This window comes from Homalodisca vitripennis, chromosome 5 (assembly GCF_021130785.1).
Source record: "Homalodisca vitripennis isolate AUS2020 chromosome 5, UT_GWSS_2.1, whole genome shotgun sequence".
NCBI classification, from domain to species: Eukaryota; Metazoa; Arthropoda; class Insecta; order Hemiptera; family Cicadellidae; genus Homalodisca; species Homalodisca vitripennis.
In genome coordinates this window covers 79,055,875-79,080,262 of record NC_060211.1, presented here as the reverse complement: position 1 = coordinate 79,080,262, position 24,388 = coordinate 79,055,875, and the positions used below count along the sequence as shown (strand labels likewise).

At 31.5% G+C, this 24,388-nt stretch overlaps 1 protein-coding gene across 1 annotated transcript in view; it reads left to right on the top strand.

Moving 5' to 3' along the window:
• The window catches only part of LOC124362402 (NADP-dependent malic enzyme-like), a 68,080-nt gene extending 44,950 nt beyond the window's left edge, over window positions 1-23,130 (top strand). The window contains 10 exon segments of the mRNA XM_046816854.1: window positions 1,977-2,028; window positions 2,030-2,158; window positions 9,713-9,841; window positions 12,032-12,214; window positions 15,187-15,325; window positions 15,459-15,545; window positions 18,213-18,355; window positions 18,592-18,762; window positions 19,935-20,058; window positions 21,847-23,130. Of these exon segments, the coding sequence (XP_046672810.1) occupies window positions 1,977-2,028; window positions 2,030-2,158; window positions 9,713-9,841; window positions 12,032-12,214; window positions 15,187-15,325; window positions 15,459-15,545; window positions 18,213-18,355; window positions 18,592-18,762; window positions 19,935-20,058; window positions 21,847-22,028 (1,339 nt within the window). The 3' untranslated portion in view covers window positions 22,029-23,130.
• The last annotated feature ends 1,258 nt before the right edge of the window (window positions 23,131-24,388 follow it).

Sequence of the window (24,388 nt, the reverse complement as noted above, 5' to 3'; positions counted from 1 at the left end):
CAGTTCAATCTGATTGTACTGACAGTGGGAAGGAGAACAACAGCACCACTTCATGGTTCTATGACAAAGCTAGTTCATTAAGCTTGTAGTTCTTGTTTTGTAAAATTACTTTTACGTAATTCCGCTTTAGTTTCCTTGTCAAGAAAATAAATATTTTTTTCTGTTAAACCACTTTTGTATGTAGTTTTTCTTTCAGTTAGTTGAAGGAACTTGGTCAATTTGTGCACAGTGGTAGGATGCATTGACTGTTCATAACAATGACTGTTGGTTCTTCCAGAAGATAGTAGAAGATTTTCAAAAAATCACCTTTTAAATGACTCATGATTTATTTTAGAACGATAGTCTGTACTGGCGGTTTTAGATAGAAAAACCCATTTACCCTGTGGAATACATTTTTTTTTTGCAGTTCTCGTATGACTCACTATTAACCTACCACCTTATCCTGTTGGCTCTTTTAAACCACCACTTTTGTCAGAATATTGCCAGATAAAGTGTTTTGTGTCTCTTTGGTCTACCCATGTTTCGTCTAGATAAACTCAATCAATGTTTTCATCCCTTACGGATTTCATTTTCCTTAAAATTTGTGCACATGCAAAATACAATGTCCTGTCTTTCCATGAAAAATGTACGATCATCAGTTGCTTTTAAAAAGTTAAATCCAACAGTGTGTAACATTTTCCAAGTCTATCAGACACTTCCCTTGTATTAGATTTTTTCAAGAGTTTCTCACTTTTTCAGCAGTAGGAAACTCACCTTGGTCATAAAACTCAAAACTGTCCTTCGAAATACATCACAATCAAACTATCCTTCGGACCACATCATAATAAAAGTCACACAAAACAGTTAGTTGTTTCTCTTGTGAATATTGTTTTGTTGGAAACAAGAAATCACATGTTGGTGACAATTTTTGTTCCTGTACATCTTTGAACAGATTTAAAACTTAATTCATACACTTTTGATGTAAGCTCGTGACTTTTCATGGAGTTAATTATTTCAAGAACACCAGGATCAGCTAAGCCTTTGAGAAAATTGAGCATGTTAAACAAAAGATTTAGTTTGGCTACGTAAATAGCTTTTTCTTACTCTCAAATCGGTTCCTTTTCACATGGGTTTGTTCATTTTCACATGTTTCATTGAGACTTGGCACTCAGAGAGGGACTGGTTAGAGATTTGTAAAACTCATGTATAATGAGAAAAGGGTATCAGTTATAAAAAAAGTTTCTGTCAAGTTCAAAAAGTATTTACGTACAAGTTATAAGTGTTTTCATAGCTTTTATTAAAAGGGATGGAATTGAAAGAGCAGCTATACAACTGTGACTGAAATGGATTGAACTTTAAAATGTTGCTGACATAAGATTAGCTTCTAAGAAGAAAGAGACTGAGTTTCGGTGTCTAAGAAGTTAAAGTAAATGGTAACAGTCTTAGCTTGTAACAGTTTTAATGGATTAAACAGTTGTTACTGGCTCTCATAGGTAAAAAAAAAAACCCAGAATCTTTACTGACATAGTACAGAGGATGTCCTGAAGAGTGGTGATAATCTGATATAAATTTTTACCTATTTTACCTATTATAACATCTCTGTTCCAATCTTTGGATATAATACAAGTGCAAAGTTGGTTGGAAATTTGTTAGTAAATACAGAGGAAAAAGCAGTTGAAAGATTGAAGAAGATGGCTCTTGTCAAGTCTTAAAAAAAACTTGAGAACAAAGATAACTGTGTGTATGTTTAAGCAGATGAATGGAGATGAAGAAAATTAACTTATTGATGATTACATTTAAAAAATGGTCTCCATTCCAATTATACCTGAACCTGAGGAAGATGAAGAGGAAAATAAGCCTACAATGATCAAGGAGAAACAGTAATGATTTGCTGCTATAAACATCCTCCATTTTGAAACAAGAGAAAATTCATCTTTCTGCCTTATTTCCCTATAAAAAAATAGGCTTATAAAATTACAACACATCTTGTGTTACAGGCCAGAACCGGATGTGAGAGCCATTGTGGTGACAGACGGAGAACGTATTCTAGGGACTGGGAGACCTGGGAGCCTGTGGGATGGGTATCCCGGTGGGCAAGCTTGCACTGTACACAGCTCTTGCAGGGATCAAGCCCCACCAGTGCCTGCCCATCACCATTGACGTGGGCACTAATAACGAAGTAATTATTCCCTTTACTCCACTTAGGTAATCCTGATTCTTGTCATTCATTAATCAGTCATCTAATTAATGTGAGTGGTATAGCTGACTTTTCTAATTAGATTTTAGTGTTGTTATATATAGCTTGTAGACACATTCCTTGTGTGGTTCTTACATTAACTAGATTATCCAGTGTAGTTGATACAAGCTAAGGTTAATAATAAATTCATTGAATGAGTTGAAACATTTGTATCTGTTTCGTTTCAAGAACAGTGTACTGACTATGTATGGAAGACGTTGTTGTAATATTAAATTGTTTTCATTTGTAACCAATGGAGAGAAATTAGTCACTAAAAGATGTAAAACATTTTTTATAGAAATTGCAATAGATACTCTTAATATTAAAAATCGGATCAAAAAATTTCTGAACAATTTTTTTTTCTAGTAACTATAAATAAGAAGAATTTTATGCACACTTTTCCATATTAAGTGGCAAAATGTCTCTTTTGTCTGTCTGTCCAAATAATATTTTGAGAACGAACTGACCTTTAGGTTTGAAAATTTTGCTAGAAATTTCATTTTTATAATATAGGCAACATCGTGTTCGATGATGTCGTTTTATGGGGTGAAAAAATCGCAAAACAAACAGATTTGTAAACACGTACAATAAAACAATGTATTTTAACATGTAACATAGTAACACAAGTAATAGGGTTACTTTGTTGGGTTCATTAAACTTCATTACTTTCTGTCAGATCCTTTGATACTCCATAGTCTCGGTTTTTTATACAGATAAGATAGAGTTTGATGATGTTCCGTGGGATTTGACTGAGAGTAAAAAGATATCTCCCTAGTAGAACATCTCAAGAATTAAATGAACTATAGATGTGAAATATTGCTTGCAACTTCAGTGAAGCCTGTTACGCGACATTTGGTCTGGCGTACTTCTATCTTGTTAGTTCAAAGATAATTTAGATTATTTTAAGTGAAATTTTCCGGGAATTTCAACAAAACTATGTGAAGTTCATATTTATATTGTAAATTATATATTTAAAAACGTATATATATATATTTACACTTAATGTTCAAAAGTTTAGCATAAAATCATAAGAGATAAGCAACACATCAGAAATAACATTTTGATTTGATTTATTTTTACCTGTGCCACTGTGCTGTACAATTATTCAACAGTTTTACACATCCTGTGTTTTTAATGTTCTAATCTTTCACTTATTCTGAAGGGACTGTTTGTAATAATGAAATATCAGTGTGTTTTAGTGAATTAATCTGTACATTTTCCATTCTCTTTATCAGTTGTCTTAATCTTTTCAATTCACATACCTCCTCAGACCTGTTGTAACTAGTTCAATTGTCAAAATAAATTGTGTTTTATCAGGCAAAGTTATGGCCAAGAAGCCCCTCTAAACACTTGAAAACACTGAAAACCAACAGCTTGAAGGTAACTTGTGAACCACCTGTTGTACCCGCTAGACTGGGCCTTTGACTACACTTCATGTCTTACTACTACTTCAAGTCCTTATCTTTATCTCACTGTGTTGTCATTTCGAATTCTTTACAATGTACCAGACCATCACAGTTAACTGCAATATGGATTATTAACTAAGGGAGAATTAGACATTGAAAGTATCATTTTTAAACCCAACTAGCAATATTTGTCACTATTTCTTTAAACAGTTTGTTTAGTTTTAGGAAATGTAAATTTCTAGTTTAGGAAACCCACTTAACCCACTTGGTCATTTACTTAACATAACATACTTATTTGGTTATATTTAACAATCATGACTTGTTTTGATTATTGCATAAAGTTACAATTAGCTTATTGAATTACATTTTAATTCACAAAAAATAAATACATTTGATAATTTTTTTAGTAAAAATAAATAAATTAGAATAAATACCATACAAAATATGAGTTCGAACAAGACTTGCTAATGTTAAAAATATTTCATTGATAACTAGCAGTGTATTAAGTGACTCAGAAGCAAATGAAAACCGGTTTCAAACATTTTGATTTTGTTGTTTTATCAATATTAATGTAACATATATAGAGCTAAACAACGTGGTAGTATAAAAGTACATAAAAACAAAAATATTTACTTAGGGAGATGTATATTTATGTTGATAAACCCACACCTGCAACCAACAGCAGGAGTGTTATTTATAATGTTTGTGTTTTTTGTTTCTGTGATGTAAATTCACTGAAAGTTGTATGGATAATAGTAATTTAGCAAACTTTTTTATTTTCACACTGGGTACACAAAATTTTGTTGTTAACAGCATTTTCTGAACTAAAGTATTTTATATCTATTGTAGCACAACATTTATTTAACCCATTTTTGGGAAATAAAAAAATTATAGCACCCTTTTGAAAATTAGTAGTTTTGTTTAATAAATTACAAATTATAGTACTATATTTTAAATAGCTTGTGTGTTCGTTAACAAAACATCGTAATCAATAGTCAAATTATTTTTATTGCCGTTAGACTTCTAATGACTTCTTAATCATGGATACAATGGTTTTTTTTAATTCAAATGAAAGATAAGATTCATAAGTCTTGTATTCAAATTAGTATTGAATCTGTACTTTCTAATGATTATTATAGTAAATGAAAGAAAATAAAAGCTATTGAATGTGAATAGTTTTTATGTAAATTTATTTTGTTATTACTTTTGTTTTAGTGTGTTTAACTATGTTTCAAAGTTTGGAGGCCTACTTAAAAAAATTGACTTATTTAAATACTTTTAATTGATGGTTTCACATGTGACTAGTCAAAAAATATCAAATCTTTTTAGTTTCTGTGCGTTTTTATAATAAATAAAACATTCATTGGTTTCAGCATAAAATAATGGTTGGGATTGTATGGAATTTACCAAAAAACTTTTTAACAAGCCATAATTGTTTAAATTGCTAATAAAATACCCATTCATATAATGAAAAAAAATGTTATTATAGCTGATCAAACTATGCAAATATTTTGTAAAAATACAGTGTCGGCTAGGAGTAGAAAAAATGTTTTCCGCACACTGGTCCAGTTGAATTTGTTTCTCATTTTGATATGCTGAATCATATCCTAGAATATTGCATACTCATTATGAAACACCCTGTGTAAGTAAGTACTTTTACAGAAGTTGTCAAAGTCTAAAAGCTTTATATTACTGTTAATAAATTGTTATCCATAAAAATATTGATTAGAGAGAACATTTGTTCATATTTCTATAATTGTATATAACAGTAACTTTTATTTCTTATTTACAATGAATTTCTGTGGGAAACCCCCCCCATTAACATTATAGGTGTTCTTTCTACATTTTGTGCAATTTTACATTCAAATTCTCAGAACAAACACTTGAAATTATTAATAAATTAATTGCAGTATATTCTGTATTTTGTTATTGCTTTTATCTCGTATATTTTCATACTTTTGAAAAAAATATTTATTGTTTTTATAGGAGGATTGTAACTGGAATTTTTGTGTACATTAAATCGTACACAAAAACATTCTTTTGCAAGAATGTTTTCCATTCTTTCTTTTGTTGCTACTACAATCTACATTTCTTGATAGATAAATTGTATATTACAATATAAAGGGTTTCCGAAAAGAATGCCAGGATTTTTAATGGCCATTACTTAAAATCTATTCAAGATAACTAAACGATTTAAACATTGAATTGAAGAAAAAAGAACAAATTTTGTTTTCCTACCTTAAAATACATTGTGGTGTGAGCTCCATCTTTTGGCCTGCAGTTATCAAAGCGGTATAATTTCTTGCCAAGTTTTATGTAACATCTGTTCTAACAGATCAACATCGGTCAAATTTAACTTTCAAATGGTTCGCAGCAATAACGGTAAGTTAAAATTGACATGTAATTTTGTTACCGTGTACCACAAACAGCTGATAAAGTAAAACAATGTTATATTTTCATCATTTTTAAGTCTAAAATAGTTAATAAAATAAAAGATAAATTAACTTTGTACTGAAATCAATTTAAGCTGTTCAATTACCATAATTAATAAAAATGAAATCTATTGGGTATAACAATTAACACCATAGTAAAACATATTGGTTTGCATTGGAGACTGAATAGTAGATGACTTCCGCTTTGTGGACCCCGTTATGTAAATCACTTGTAAAACAGTTGTCACAGATCTCTCAGCCTTCTCGCTTTCTTCTGGTCTAAGCAGTATAGAGAAGAGGACATGTGTGATTTGCTAGTAGAAAAACACATGTTCTCATAATTTTGTGTTATTTGAATAAAAGTAAAATCAAGTAAAATAGGTTAGTCATGTGATTTGTAATGTTCAAATATAACCTGTAAATCGAAATAAGTGTTTTAATTGATCTCAACATGAGTGTTATAGTGAAATTGGACCATGTTGAAATTATTTTTCAATTATATTACAAATTGATTTAAAATAGAATCACACAGACAAATACAAATAATAATTTGGAATTAAGATAAATTGTTGAGGATTTCAATAACATCTTATAAATAAAAATCAACCACAAAATGTGTTGGTAAGCGCAAATCTCGAGAACGGCTGAACCAATTCGGTTAATCCTTTTTTTAAATGTCCCTTGAAATCCGAGGAAGGTTTTTATGAAGAAAAAGTTAAGAAAGGTTACCTGGAATATTTGGGAATTCAGGAAGATTTTAGTTTTTTACGTTTCATAATTCAAATTAAACTGGCACTAAACAGCTGTAAACAGCTATAGTTTGAAAAACCTTCTGAAACATCTGTTTACATTTAAATTTTGTGATATTGCATTTAATCAGTGGCTTATGGAAAACAGAGAAATAAACACTAACATGAATCAACGATTCATTGTTTCCCTGGCTACAGTCCAAAAAGCAAGACTGGTAGGCTATAACGCAAAATTTGAATAATGATTATATTGGAATGTTGCATAACCCTAATAAGGATTTCCCCCTTATACCGAAAGTACATAAGAAGTAGATAGGACTTCCCCCTAGGTCGTAATAGGCTTTTCAGTCCTACTTATGTGTGTATTTTCTTCATCAGGACAAGGCTAACAAAACTATGTCAACACGACTTTGACCAAAATAGGTTTCTGAGAACTAGATAATCAAACGTATATAGTATTTTGATCGAGACAATATGGCAAGCTAAACTGTGACATAGTAGGTAAGTGAATTTAGCAGTCTTAAGTAGGCACTTTTAAGCGAAGTATGCATCTCGGTTCTACGTAAGTATATATATATATATATATATATATTCTTCGTCAGAACAACAAGGCAAACTCTACTATGGTACTGGAAATATCTTAGACCTGAAATATATGACAAGGACTGGAAATATACGTTTTTTTAACCTAAGTAAGTTTCCGAGACCTGTATGATCTGATATTTGTGTTTTCTAGATCAGGATGACAAGGCAGATTCAGCTGTGATGTTATGTATATAATTAGTTAGAACCAGAAATGTTCCTACACGTGCCAAACATGATATAAAAATTAAGTTAAACTCTGATATTATTTACCAACTTAAATAATGTCTACCTAATGTATGTCTCTTACGTTTTAAAATTTTTATAGGACTCCCATCATATTACATCATAATTGCTTTTACTAAGTAATATAAGGACTTCGGTTCTAAAGATTGCGTGCGAAGCCGAGGGTAACAGCTAGTTGGTTAAAAAAAACATCGTAATGAGCACATGTTCCGGTTGTTTAACGTCATTGTGGATTAAATAACAACATTTAATGTCGTTCTATATTTTTATGTCGATCTGATTAGAATATTTATTATACTACTTACACAATTAAATAAATAAACTACACAACCTGAACTTCAACATACGGTACAAAATGTGTCTGACCGTTTCTTACAACAATTTAAACCAAAAATAATTTGATCAACATCATATGACACCACCAGGGTGGGAAATTAATTACACAATAAAATCTGATCCATAACAAATGGCACAACAACTAACATGGGTTAATAATTAACCTAAAATCTAATTTACGACATATGCCACCACCAACGTGGCGCAATTATAAATCAACAAGAGTGTGATCTATGACACTGTGGTGTCACAGTTAAAATCAATTCTGAAATTCGCCCACACAGATTTTTCAAATCACGAATATTTACAGCATAAACATTGTTCAAAAGGTTTAAATCTGTACTCCTGGGAGGCCAGGGAATGGGCACACCTCTGCCTATCCAACCATTTGGAAACCTGTTGTTAAGTGTGTCGTGGACTTCCTGAAGGTAATGAGGCGGGGAGCCATCTTGCTTCAATATGACTCGTTCACCAGCTTGTTCTTCAATATCTTCTATTTTGAGAAACAGAAATGTTCTAGTATATCTAGATAAATTATGCCATTAGTTGTTTTTTGGCAAAAAAATATAGAGTTTATCACTTGGTCATAAAGTAGTCCACACCACATATTCACTTTTGGCGAATCGTATACATGTTCGTGCACAATGTTAGGTTGTTGCAAACTCCATATCCAACTCGACAATTGTGATGATTAACAATACCTGTGTGAAATGTAGCTTAGTCTGAGAACAGCACTTTTTTAATAAACTTGAGATTGTCATCAGTCTCATTGAGCGTATAACTGGCAGTCTGCACACTAACAATCGATTTCAACTTCTAAAAGACAGAACACACTGTGCCTTCTGTAGCGCCCTATACATCATACTCATAACTGGCACCAGGCTTGTCAGTCACTATAGCGGACTGCCAATGCGCAGCTGTTCTGCGCATGCCAAGGTCAACGTTTTCTCCCATGCTACACAAAAAACAAAACTTAATTATTTTTACTTCAATTTGACATTTAAATTGTTTAGTTATCTTAAATGGTTTTTAAGTAACAGCCACTCAAAATTCCAGCCTTCTTTTTTGAAGACCCATGTATAGTCTAACCAGAACTTAAATTTTTGGAGGTTATTATTCTATTTTTAGTGAATTTTCTTAGACTACAGAGTATCGAAGATAGCATGCATAGGTAGACCACTTTGAAATTTTATAATAGCATAAGGTCTGTGGTTAAGTTAAATAAAATAACAAGATTATGAAATTAGGCATGAAGTTTTTGTACGTTAATAAACACATTTTCCAGGGAGTTCTTTAAATATCTGGAAAAAAATCATTTTTGAGACACAGTAAATCCAATTCATCATTGAATGATATCAGTATAGGTTACATTATTTAAAAAATGGACATGTTGTATTTCACTGGTATGGTGTGCTCTACCCATCAATAATTTATTGTAAAACAGTAAAACTGATTTGAACTCAGAGTTAGCGTAACACTTTGTAACATCACTTTTGCCCTTATCTTTCCCCTTCCTCTCACCATTACTCCATGATTGGAGTCATGGGCAAATAGTCTGCTCATTTAGAAAAGAGAACTTTAGAAGGAAGGTTAAAAAATTAAATTGTACCAAGATTTTTGTTATAATGTACTATGATATTGTTTTTATGAAATATTTTTGTAACAAAATCAAGGTGAAACATAAAAAATAAAGTTATAGTAAGTATATTTTAGTAAATAATAATTTTTTAAATCGTATGTTTGTAGAAATTACTAGAAGATCCTCTGTATATTGGACTGAGACAGAAGAGGTTAGTCGGGCCAGAGTATGACGAGTTTGTGGATGAATTCATGCAAGCCGTTGTGAAGCGATATGGACAGAATACTCTTATCCAGGTTTGTATCCTTCTATACAGTAACATCTGATATAATGTTTTTGTTACTATGTTAGACTGAATACCATAATGCAACTGTATAACCTAAAGATTTAACCATACGCTGGTAACACGATGCCAGTCTGGGACTGATTATAAAGAAGTGCTAGTTTGTGGTCCACATTTTATCTTGCATTGTTTTGTTTAGTTTACCACATTTCTGCTAGATACCATTCAGATATCCTTTCTAAGTACATAGGTGAAACTACTAACCAAATAATATAATTTGTTAAGGGTGGGAAGCCTGATTTTTCTTTTGTTTTTTATCACTTGTCTTTCTTTTGAACGACTGTTTTTATTGTCTAAAGGCCCATTCACATGATGCTAGTCTATTGGCAGCTAGCACTAGCAGACTAGTGTTGTGTAGACGAACAACAAGTGGCTAGTATAAATTAAGTGCTAGTATTCATTAGCACACTAGTGACTTTTGGTATGTTTAATTTTACTAGTTGCTAGTGGGGGAGAATAGATTACATGATTGACTGGTGTTAGTATAGTAGTACACCATCTGCTCCGTGGAACCCTACTAAACTTGTTTGCTAGTTGTTACTTAGTTGTCTGTGAAGTACAGTACTTTTTGTTCAGCGACATCTATGAGGAAATTGAGAAATTGAATTAGAATTTGGAGTGTATAATGAGATTCTGAAACATTTATAAATTGTAATAATGCTTGTGGAATGTTACATGTAATGGTTATACAAAAGGGATTACGATTTATACCAATAGAAGATATAATTTACATCACAATGCAATGTTAAATAACAACAATATAGGCAAAACAACTTAATGGTGACTTTTTAAAGAGGACTAGTTATGATTCTGATTGTGAGAACTGGCATCAGATTTAACTTGCTCTGTGTGAACTATTAAATACTCACTAGTCACTATCAGCTAGCATCAAATGAATGGGCCTGAAAAGTTTGTTTGCATTGCGGAAAAATGTGACAACTTATGTAAGTCTGAGTTGATTTCTGTTATAGTGATTGTGAATATAATTTAAGTAATAGTGATATTAAGAAAGCATTGAAGATTATCATACTTGCCGCTGCAACTTTAAAATCGTTTCAGGCCTAGAAAATTACTGTAATTGAACCTTTTTAAACCTGAAGATACTTTAACTGTATACAGTAAACATGTTACATATTAACGTGTTATTGAGAAAATAATTTGTTAATTTTTGTGTGACAAAGGTATTAAAACAAGTCATATTTTTCATTTTGAACCTAGTATTACTAGACATACAGCAACATTCTCTTTCTTATAAAAAAACTTAATGAAAATGTGTTTTAATTTTGTTTTATTACAAACTGAAAAACATAGTTTTGTTACAAATTTAAAAAAATGTTATAACGATATAAAACCAAACTCTTATATTTTTAACATATTTAATTTCTACCAGAAGACTGAATAACTACTACTTCAGTGGGTTAAGTATTAACTGTGAAATACCCATTTGTGGAAATGTATATTAAAACATCTGTTGATACAGTCGTAACTTATTCAAAAAGCACAAGCCGAGCAATATGTAGCCAGCAGGTTTTTATAATTATTTAAGATATATATTTGTTTTCTGCATATAGTATAAATATATATTATTGTCCTGTTAATCTGTATGCTCCTTTCTTTAATATAAAATTCTAAAACAATTTCAAATTTACTATCTCTCTTATTTGAAATTTAAGTTAGACTAGAAACTTGGTCATTATATATTGGATATATGATTAAGCTTGAAAATTGTATAAACAAAGTACTAATTGGATATGATCAGCTTCATCATCATATGAGTAAGTTTACTGATTTATTTCTTAGCAGACTATAACATTTTGTATTATAATAGATTATTTATAGTCCCAGAGTTTTAATACTCTGTAAAGGTATACAAAAATGTATGTAATCTCAAGTTTTTGGTATAAAAGTATTATTAATGTATTTTGTAATGTTTTTGTCATGGCATAAATATATTTTCTCCCAATAAACTAATCTAGTATAAGCTTACTGAGCTTAAAACCAGAGCTATTGTTTTGTACTTATAATCTTACTCCAAAAAGCTTTAAATATGTGCAGTTATGGAACATTGTTATAAAAACAGAAAAACATTTTTGCATATGTAAAATTTTTGTGGTTCTAAAAATGTTAACTTTGTTATGTACAGTTTGAAGACTTTGGAAACCACAATGCATTCCGGTTCCTGGACAAATACAGAGACAAGTATTGCACATTTAATGACGACATCCAGGGTACGGCATCAGTCGCCGTGGCAGGTCTCATGGCGGCACGGCCTGTAGTCAAGAAGCGCATGTCAGACAACAAGTTCCTATTCCTTGGAGCTGGAGAGGTAATATCAGCCTTTCCTATAATGATTTTTGTGTTTCCTTGAACTGAACTTCAAATGTATAATATTATTTTATGTAGTGTGTGGTCCAACATTTTTTGTTTGTATCTAAACTCAAATATTAGATTCTTACGGAGTAATTTTGAGGTCAAAATAAAACTTGTTTATTCTTTTAACCCTTCCCATGCGGCAAACGGATATATCCTTCAAAGTCTATTTTGTGTTATTTAATAAATTGTAGTTGCCGTGGAATCCGCTAGAGTTCAAGGGAGTGTTGAATACTTGTTCTGAAAAGCAGATGTTACAGTTTGAACCTTATTGGTGCATCACAGTGGTGGGAGGCCGTGGCTTTGTCCCTTGTGGCGTGATTTAGCCTCAGTCTGCGGCGAACCATTACGCGGTAAAACGGATATATCCCGGCACGGCATATTTGAGTGTTTAACGCTGTTTTGCCATATTTCCTTATTTACTGTTCGTGTTCCTGTTGTATTTAGCATTATATTATCTTTTTATTTTGTTGTTATTACTTTATTTGTTGTGTCGTTATTGAAAATATTTTTAGAAATTCATGTAAAAAGGTTGGTTTTTCAATTGTTTGTAAAATTTGAAAATTAGTTAAATATAGGGGTCTGATTTTTATGTAATACTGTATTATTTTTTATTCCCAATAGCCACCACTAACTAAAATTGGAGTTGGTAACATGTAAAAAAAATTTTAGAGTTAATTACGCGTTATGAGTCAAAATTGAAAGATAAATTCCGCGTGGGAAGGGTTAAAATTTCCAAAAAATACAATACTGCAGTGCTAGTAGCTTTCAATGACGAAAAAAAGAAACATGCTTTTAAGTAGTTATCCAGACAAAAGGCACAAAGAGGTTTGTAGTTAAATAACACAGAATTCATCTTTGATTATAAAAGAAATTTAGCCAAGAAATGTATGAACAGGGTTTTAAAGGAGTTCCATATGTTTATAAATTAATTTATTGTGTTTTTTGGTACAGTGTACTACTTACATGTAATGTCACTAGCTGGGAACTGCTGGTGTAACTGTTAGGTGGTGGAAAGATAAGGTTTTCAGAGCCTTCAGAGCTTGAGTCTGCTATTTTGATACAAGACCATACTTGGCCTCATAGGGTATACCTCATAGGGTTCCTATATACCTATGAGGTATATAGGGACCCTTTATAAGAGGCCATTATTTTCATTTAGTAATGTAGTTGCTATATGCAATAAAGAAAAGAAATAAAGTAATGTAAGGTTTAAATCCTGCTTTTGCATTTATGGAATAATTTTTAAAAGTCTGATCTGTACCTTGTGTAAAGTTACCACATGAGTTTACATATATTCTGTATAACTAACACACCATAAAACAGCTTGAAGGCATCCACAGGATGCCCACCTGATCAGAAAAACTGGGAAACTGAAATTAAGACAGATATTTGAAGCAATCGAGGAAAACTGGGAATCTCGATGTAGAACTGAAAAACATCTACTATCTGAGAGAACTTTTAAAAACAGAAATTAATTTGAACTTTTTTTATTGGGAGGTGACCAATCCTATTTATTACATTTTAAGACTCAGCTGTAAATGATAATTGATGATGTGCAGATAATGATGTTGCCAAAGTGTGTACATAATGCATCGAAAGTGCATGATTATGACAATTTGTGGTGTGATTGACAAAATACGTTAATTAGCTATTTCTTAAAAAAGTTTATTTAAGGTAGACTCTAGATTACATTTCAGTGTGATGTTTCAGTGTTTATTTATGAAAGTACTCTCAGAATAATCTTATAATAAAACGAAGTTCAGATATATATGCCATTTTATTACTTAATTTAATAATTTAATTACTTAATTAGTGTTTTAAAATTAATTTAATTCATTTTCTATTATAAACTTAACAAATATTGTCATAACGTAATTACTTAGCCTTTTTATTTTATTTACTTATTATTTTAATACTTGAGAGTATAAATGCTGGGTATTATTTGATATATATATATATATATATATATATATCAATTCATAAGAATAACATTAATGTTAGTTATCATTTTGATAACTCCAAAATATTATTAAAAATTTGTTCCCAAACGTCTTTTTAACTATTCAAAATGTGAACTGAAAACAGGATACAGTAAACCTGCAGAGTTTTTGTCCACATTCATTAAAGCAGTAAGAAGTAATTCTAGCACAATCCTCCACATATGGTGTTTTAGATAGAATATTTGAAAGGGTCTTTATGGTGCATATATGTAAAAATAAGTTTATGTTTATGTACAAGTGATGTACTTATACATCTCAATACATCTTAATATTATTTACCCAAACCTACAGGTGGAATATTAAAAATAAAGTTAATAATAAAATTCAGATTATAGTTTCTTTAATTTTTGAAATTTAGTAAACCAGCCTTATGCCAATAAAAACGTCTCAATTTCAAACATGAATGGCTCTCTGCCCCCCCTCCCCCCCAGGTGACAGCAGTGCTATATAAACATAGTTTGTTAATTTGTATTTTGTTTATTATTTAGTCTGGAATTGGATGTAGACATACATGTATTTCAAAATATCATAGCATATACAGACACAGTAATATAACAAAGGATCTTAAAATAGGTGGTCACAATGAATGAACTGTCTATTATTTCTCACATTCATGGTGTGTGACAACATTCGGTCAGGACTGTGGCATTTCTCAGAATTACAACTGGTAACGGAATTTTCATCGCTATGACACTCAAAGTGTTAGTACTGTATTACTGTTGTTTGTATTTGGTATTAAAAATAGATAAGTGATTGTAAATTTTCACCTGGGCAAAGCAGCAAATTGACAAACAATTTTGAGTGGTTGTCCTGATCCAATGTAACATCAATAATGAATATGATATTACAAGGAAGATAAATTGGTGTCACATTACAAGTGTTTTAAATATTGTTATGGTTGTGAAAATATGTCTGTTGTTGTCAGGCTGCTCTTGGTATTGCCAACTTATGCGTGCGAGCTATGCAAACTGAGGGGACAAGTATTCAAGAAGCCAGGAACAGGATCTGGATGATGGACATTGATGGTTTGCTGGCCAAAGGCAGACCTGAAGGCAGACTAGAAGGTGGATTATTGAACTAAATATTAACACTCAAATTTAAATATAAAAGTATTTATAATCTTAAATGGAATACACAATGTATAATAAATAATAGAATAATTAAGTTTTTAATCTGATTTTAGTTTATATATTTTAGGGCACAAGCAGTTGTATGCCAAGGAACACGCAGTTGTCAAAGATCTCTTAACATTGGTGAAAGAAATAAAACCAACAATTTTAATAGGTAAGTTATTTTTATATTTGTTACCGCTTTAGTATTCTTATTTTAGTTATTTACATTTGTATAAATTTGAAAACTACTGATTATTTAATGTGGTACTTCAAACAAAGGTATAGTAGAGTCCTATCGTCCCAAAATTTATAAAATCTGTAAATCTGGTTAATCCGAAAACCTTCATTGTGAAATCTTAAAGCAATTAAAGCTTTAAAGGACAAGTACCTGTCTTAGTTGCAGTGGGTTAACATAAATGACAAAATAAGTACTCACACATTCTGCTAAATATTCCTTTAAGTTCTTGCAATCAACTCCATGCACTTACTAAGTATAAATTCAATAAAACAAAACATTCCTTAAAAAGTCTTGTTGCCATAGTCTGAAAGATTTAACTATTTTGTTTCATTGTCTTGTTTTTACATTTCATAAAGCAGTATTAATAAAATTATGATCATTCGAATAATAAGTAAGATAGAATGTGTGATTGCAATCAAAAGAGTGAATTTTTCTCCTTTGATCGTAATAAACCAACCTTTTACCAACAAAAACGTTGTCCTAAACTGGTGATGTTTCTTCTTATTGTACCTTGCCTGCATATTATTGTATTGCCGTCCATCCCACAGCTGATGACATCACTGTGTGGAAGTGCACTTTTTGAGTGGGTAGTTTGCTATTTTGTTGTTGTTGTTTCTTTTTCAAGATACTGGATGTTTTCTTAACACCAAAGCATGTAAAAGGAAAAGTATTGGACTTACACCTGGTTCCATCTAAACATGAAAAGACACAGGTGTAAAAAGTAACAATATATTATGATTGTGGTAATTTTCACTGTTGTTTCTCACATATGCTGCTGGCAATTAAATTCCATTAACCCTCTAAGTGGCAAGCGCCGTCTGAGATGTATGATTCACGCCGCCGTGAAGTGGCAAGCGCCGTTACAGCCATCGCTTCACATTTAAGGCCGTTGCTCCGCAACCGTCCATTATTTTTAGGCCTAGTTTGAACTATCGTATTCTCCATGAAATTTCCTATACATATCTTATAGTATAGTGCGTATTCATGTTACTAATGTTTGCTGGCTTAAATGATTCCGACGGTTTTCGTTTGACCTGGCGGCAGACAAGAGAACAGCTGTCTACTCGTCTCGTCACTGTTTTTGTTTGGCGACTTTGCGTACTGTTATTGTCAGTATATTAGTGTTTATCGCGTTTGTGTTACCGGTAAATGTTTAGGTTATTCGTTCGTCATGGAAAATGTTGGGGTACTTTGGGATTATACCGACTACACCAGTATGAGGCACAAACAAATAAATTTATAGAAAAAAAAACATTATAGAACGAAAAAGCAACTCTTCATTACAAACTTACAATGATTATTAATTGTAAATGGGTTTCCTGTGACGCCCAGAAAGCAGCAATATCAAGGATGAGTGAGTCTAGTGGATTTCCGCCTTCAGCAGCAATTGCCGACCGCAACGCATATTTTAGATGTAGGCAACTAGTCATGATCTTGTAAAAAACGAATGGCCCCCTCTTCGCTCCTGGGTAAATCCCAAATTCTCATTGTGTCACCCATCACTAATCTATTACACACACAGTAAAACACGGAAGTACAACAAAGCGACACACTCGACAGACACTTCGGCACGAAAAGTACAAGAATGCGGCGCACCAGCTGAACGGGCGGCGAGAATCTGTAGTCACGTTATCTACTAGATCGCTCGACTTTGACCTCTGTCTGAGGATGGGGAGGGGTTTGCGATAAGACAATTCCTGTTTTATATTTACGAAATATACTGTGCTATGACAAACTAAGCCAGTATTATACTATTATAGGCCCTACACTACTGGGAGGAAAAGACAAGCCCCTTCTAGTGACTCGGGAGTAAAGAAAACCAGTTTATACATAGATTTAGTTTTTCCCATCTAACTTTTTTGTGTTATTGTAAATAGAAAAAAAAGTATAAGAAGTAATTTGTTTAGAATAAAATTGTGTATATTCTGTGAATTTGACATTATTTTGTAGCTCGAGTAGTTTTCAAAGTGACGGACAGTAGAACTTAAAAATTATATTTTCTAAAAAAAGTCTTTTTACACATCTACAATGATATTAATCTGAAAATAATGGTAAGGCACCAAATATTATATTTATTCTTATTCTATAGCTCATGAGGAAAACAAAAATATATAATGTTGTTAGGTTATCACTTAGATAATATTTTCTAAAAATAAGTTTAACGATCACGGCAATTTGCCCAAAAACGGTCTGCCACTGAGACCACAAATGACCGCCACTTATAGGGTTAATGTAGCATACAAAAGTTTAAATGTAATAGTACAGTTGCTTATATCTCCTATTAAAATAAAATAGGATATCGAAAACTTGTAACCTGATTAAACGGGAATTTAAAAAGAAGTTTTGAGTGGCCACTCTGAGTTTATTTATTAAAGATATTCTCAAGATTTAGTTAAATTCACAAATTTAGTATGGTTGTTCAAATACTGAAATGAAAGCATTATTAATAAAATGCAAATAAGTAATTAATAAATCATTAATTCTTTTTACTAAATTAATGAGTCTGTTAAATTGAGAAGATGTTATGATTAGCAAAGTATATTGAGCTGTGAACAATTTTCTTCATACTTGCCCTACTCATGTGACTGTGTTGTGAAATAGGAGCGTCAGCAGCAGGGGGTGCGTTCACCCCCGAGGTGTTGAGAGAAATGGCTAACAACAATGAGCGTCCCATCATCTTTGCTCTGAGCAACCCCACGAGTAAAGCAGAGTGTACGGCAGAGCAGGCCTATGTCAACACTGATGTAAGTCTGCATTGTTTCATTACATTACCGTGGAAAACTGAACAGCTAGCTTGGTGAAGCACATTGTGCACAGGTCATTTATTTCTGGGAAGATTTAGGTGATTTTAATTGCTTTCCTTATTATAATGTTGATCTCGAAATAATTCTGGGATTTCTTAAATGAGTGTTATTTTACATTTAAACTGGGATGCATATTTTTTAAAATATTGAAGTGATCTCTTTAAATGCATGTACAGGGACGGTGTATATTCTCCAGTGGGTCTCCGTTCCCCCCAGTGGAGTATAACGGCAAGACTTACACCCCAGGGCAGGGTAACAATGCCTACATTTTCCCCGGAGTAGCTCTCGGAGTCATCGCTACTGGTATACACCACATTACTGAGGAGCTCTTCCTGATAGCTGCACAGGTAACAAGAACTTTATGGTTAATTTCACCTGAAATGTCACGTTTTACCTAATTTAGCATAAGTAAACTAATGTTTATGAACATGGATTTTCAGTTTTTAAAAATTACAGGAACAATGTCTGTTTTTTGTTCCATTATGTGTAAGAGAAAAAAATTTGAGTCCATTTCAGACAACTTCACTTTGTTCTTAGGTTGATCATGCCTTTATATTTGTGGGGGATATTACGGTTATTGTATGGACTTATATGTACGTGTTATATGCTGCCAATACATACGAAATGTAAAGTATGTTTCCCTTACAACATATATAATACTAGGCCTAATAGTTATACAACATATTTCGACATTATTTATTGTTTAAAAACTGTTTAATAAAAGTTGTATTATTTAATTTTTACTGACCAGCATTAGTTCAGCTCAGCTCATAATATAATTAATTGCTTAGAATGTGTAAGCATGAAATGTTTTTATAATTCCATTTAGGACTTTGCTATAATAGAGAACTTTTCAACAATTTTTAAATAATTATAATATTATTCAAAACATTGTAGTGTGTTTTCAATAATATTATTTTTTACAATTTAAAATAGTTTGAAAGTTTATTGAAAATGATGGCTTAATATAAATGTTTTATCAGTAGATTGAGGTTTAGCAATTTTTGTTAAATTTTTGTTTTTTTAGACCATTGATGCTTAAAAATGTGGTACAGATAATATCTCTATAAAAATTATCATTCTAAAATTATGATTGATTGTACATTAAATGGTTTTAAAATAGCATTAACCAGGCTTGCATAAAAAATCCATTTGATAATTTTGTTGTCAACACTTGTTTTTATGAGTGTTGGGAAACTTCATAAACTGCCAGCGTCTATAAAAGGGGATGTCAAAAATTTGCATCTAAAGTGCCAGTGCTTGTATTTTTAGATGTTTGTAAAAAAATGTATAAATTATATTATGTCACATCAAGTCAAAGTCATTTTCAACATTTCATTTTCGATACGTCTGTATTTTGATACTACTTGTCTTTTAATGTCAGAAAATATTGTAATAAAGTCATACCCTATTACTTAAGATTTAAATCCTGCACTTTACATTCTTATTTGGTACTTTTTCATTTTTTTAAATAACCAGAGATAATGTCCACTTGCTGATACACTTTGTCACGTCCTAGACCGTTGCTGACTATGTCAAGGAGGAAGATATCGAGAGGGGAAGTCTCTACCCTCCACTGAACAAGATCAGGGAATGTTCTGCACAAATAGCTACTAGAATTTCAATTTATGCTTATGAGAAAGGTAAGTTCAGATTCCGTTTGAGCCTGCTCTAAAATTTTCTCTTGAAGAGGTAGTGATTTATACAATAACCAAAAATTTTATTCAATCCTTTTTGATACTCTTTGGATTAGTTTAAATTGTATTGTACTTTTTTGTTCTATTATATATAGGGATGTTGCTTTTTAATAGTTCAGCTTATAATAATCAAACTTTATGTATCTATTTAAAGACTAATTATTTTGCCTGTGATTCTTTATTTCCTTAGGAAATGGGAAGGATGATTTATGTATCTATTAAGCAGTAATCCATTGTAAGCATTTGGATATCATATGCATAAATTAAAACTTTTACAGATCTATAAACATTAACAATCCTTTAAGGTTTTGAACAAATTATACTAAATAAGTCATGTAATTATATACTAGATCCTTATCAACACGAAAATCTGAAAATATGAATACAGCACAAAGAGATATACTGTAAAAATGATGAGTCATGGAGTGGGTTTTCTTAAAAATTAATATTTATCTTCAAAGAATTAACTTTTTAGGTTCGTGTTTTCGATAAACCTCATGTACAAAATAATGGTATTTCGAAAAATGATCTGTAATCACAGTTTTTAAAAGGATGTTCAAATTAAATTTTAACATGAAATTGTTGTTTGTCTCAAAGTCAAAAAATACAAATGTAAAGTGATATCAATAGCATAATAAAGTTGAATTTTAGGACCCAAATCTATTTGCACAATTTATTTCTATAAGTAAAAACATTACAAAGTGATCACACTTTTCAAATACTTTTTTACCACCACTGACTGAATTGTACAGTATTTTCTTCAATATTTTTAGTTATATAATTTTAATTGTATCAATCTTTTGCACTATATAGACGAACTTTGTCTTATATCTAAATTGTTGTTTTGCTCTGTAAGGCACATTCAGTCTGACATAGATTATTGGTCTTGTATTTCCGTTCCGGTTGATTCTGTCCTGACATTGTTTCTACAGTCCATAAGTGCAAATTTGTATTCATTTATCTAAGGAGTTACTTTTGAATTGTTTTAATGTATAACATTTTGTATATTTAAACTAGACAATTGACTCATTTGGCTGATTGAATGTCAGTCAGCAAACTGTTGTCATTTTCGAGACTGGGTGTGTTTGTAAACAAATATAATGTTTTTTAATTTGTATTTATTATCTTTTATTTTGATCATTACATAAGATTGCTTTTACTTTGATATACATGTAAATAAAAGCAGTACATATTTGTACTAAATACAGAGTAGAACTAGTTATGTGGATTCAATTAATTTGATGAGTAAAAGCTTTTGTAATGATCTATAAAATATTATTTAAGAACAGTTGCAACATTTTCTGGAATCCTCAAATGAATTGACATTTATATTATTCTGAATAATTTGGCATATAAATATACTTACATATTAGGTCATGGAAAATTAAAATATCTATTTATAGAACTCATCTCCCACAGCAACTTAAAATTTATAATCGTAAATTAATGTAATTTTTTAGAAATTTTGTATTCTAAGGAAGTAATGGACTTGCTGAAGGTAAAATCTTCACAATAACAAAATAAGTTTTTTGTGATTTTTTACAATAGGAATGGGACCCAAAGGGATTTTTTTTAGGGAAATTGCCTTAGTCTCTGCACTTAGTCCTGAAAAGAACTTTAGACTAGTGTGAACAGAAGGTGATCAACAGAATTCCGTTGTTCCTTCTTTTCCTTTTATTAATCTGTTCCTAAAATGGTATTGGAAATAATTATTTACCAAACCATGATGTTTAGGTATCGCTTCAACATACCCAGAGCCAGTGGACAAGAGGGCGTTTATTGAGGAGCAGATGTATGACTACAACTACGACTGCCCACTGCCTGCTACCTACCAATGGCCTGAGGAAGCAATGGATCACGACGATACCGTGTCCAAGCTTGAGGACCATCCCGGAGACCATCTCAAGCACAAGTAGACACCGAACTCATCCCAACGCATCTAGTCAGATGGCTTTGTGAACAGCTGGAATACGGTTGCATTTAGTGCTGTGCTGATATAACTCCAGTCGGCAGTTATCTCCCCGGTGATGTCTCTAATTAATGCACCCTTTAAACGTCTTGTCTTTAATACTGCCAGCCAAATTTAGTAATTAATACTACCAAGCAATTTTAAGAGCTTTCATTGATTAGTATTTCAGTTTTAAAACTTCAGTATTGTGTTTCTTACAGTGTTTTTTACAAGTTAATTATATTTGTACTTTATTATGGTGGTTCATATGTTTGGAAATTCATTCAAACCCCTCATTAGAACAGGAAAATTACTGAATAGGGGTCATTGTAACACTGACAAATTAAAAAAGATACTTAAAAAAATTCAAGAAACAGTGGCCACAACGTAAACAGGGATAACGACTTTAGTAAAATAATTTTTAGTATTTTATTTATTTTTAATCTGAACACTTTTATACAATGTAATATTTATATATATAAGGTATTATTATTATTTATCCCATTCTAAATGGTAATTTTAGTTTATGAATTATTATTGTGATAAAAGTACAACCAGTACGGAAAAGATCTGTGTTTTAATAGATTAGTATCTGTAAGAAGCGGTGGAAATAAATTTTAGTATTATTCAAGAATATAATCAACAAGTTTCTATTAGGTTAGTCTATAAAACTTTGGTCTATCTCCGATCTATGAATCTTCTTTTAAATCTGTACTTATGATTTGCAATATTTTAGTATTATCACTATCAGTATTAAAACAGTACAACTAGCAAAAGTATGCAAACTTTCAATGCCGAACTAAAAGTATTACCATGGATCAAAACTGGTACCTTTGTGTTTGTCTTTAAATTATTCTCAGAATTAGTAGATATCTAATGTATTTTTAAGTTTAAGTTATGTTCAATAATAATTTATTCAAACTATTTTACCTATTATTTTGTTGGTTACATCTGAAGAAGAGCTTTTGTTAAGTGTTGAAGAAACACTGAGTGTGGTGTTACTGTTCAGCCATCCAGTATGCGTTGTTTCATAATTGTAATCATATCAATAAAAGACACTTGGTGTTAAATTGTTTATTTCCTGTTCTATGTTATCCAGTGAATATAATTAATTGTTAAAACAAATGAAGAGACGGCTGTAGTGAAATGATCCTGAGTTTTTCCACAAAAGAGCAATATTAAAGTTCAAATGCTTGTAAGGGAAAAAGATCTTGAAATGCTATCACTGCTCTTATTTGACTTTTTGCCATATATATAATTCATACTAAGAGATCTGAATTGAGACATGGAAGAACAAATACTTACTGTGAATTGATTTTTATTGAAATTAACCCTTTTACAAGTATGTATATTTGCCACTAAAAAGTATTGATGTTCCAGAACAGCATTTTCTAAATTTGTTTGAACAATATTTTTTTTTTTTTTTTTTTTTTTTTTGAAAAAGCCGGATTCAGATTTTAATTTTCAGTTGTGCTGCTTCTTATAGAGAACAGAGAATTAGCGACAGCATAAGTCGGTTTCTAGGGTCACAATCTTAACAGGATAGCATTTAAGCCATTGGAAGCATTTGGTTCAGTCTGTGGTGCCAGGACACGCTACTAGAGTAAACGTCGTTCTACAGTCATTAGAACAAAAACATTATTGTTTTTTAGTTTTTCAATTATGTTTTATAAAGTTGGTACTGCAAGGTTTTTATTTTCTATTTTGATCGTGGTTCGGTCGGTATGGCTGGAATTAGTTGTAATAATGATAATGATAATGTTTGATCAATTTTAGATTTGACTGGATTTGTTATGAGTTAGGCACTCAGCATTTGAACTTTTCTGAGAATGATGGTGATTGACCTATAGATTCAATATACCATTCTCATGGTAGTTTGGTAAATGAAGATATCGTTGAAGTTGATCATGGTGGTTGAGAAACACATTGCATTTGTGCTGACTATGGAGCAGCTCTGTGTGTGGCAAATAATACCCGGCTGTAGCCTATAACAACTTCATTGAAAACTTGGCACTTAATGGGTTAATGGGATAAAGGTTATGTTCATCACTCTCTGGTCATTAGTCATACACAACCTAAGCCTAATCCCAGGCCATACCAGGAATTGATTAATGTCAGTACTGAGTGGGCACTGACAGCAATCAAACAGATTAATCCTTTAAAAATAACATTTAAATTTCAGGTTCCTAGGGGACATATTTTGTGACTGCTTATAATGACTGAACATAATCAATGTGATCAATAATAATCTAGGATTCCTGAAAATTGGGATATCTTTGAATAACCTGCCTGCTTATGTCACATTTTTCTGTAGGATTGGATATCACA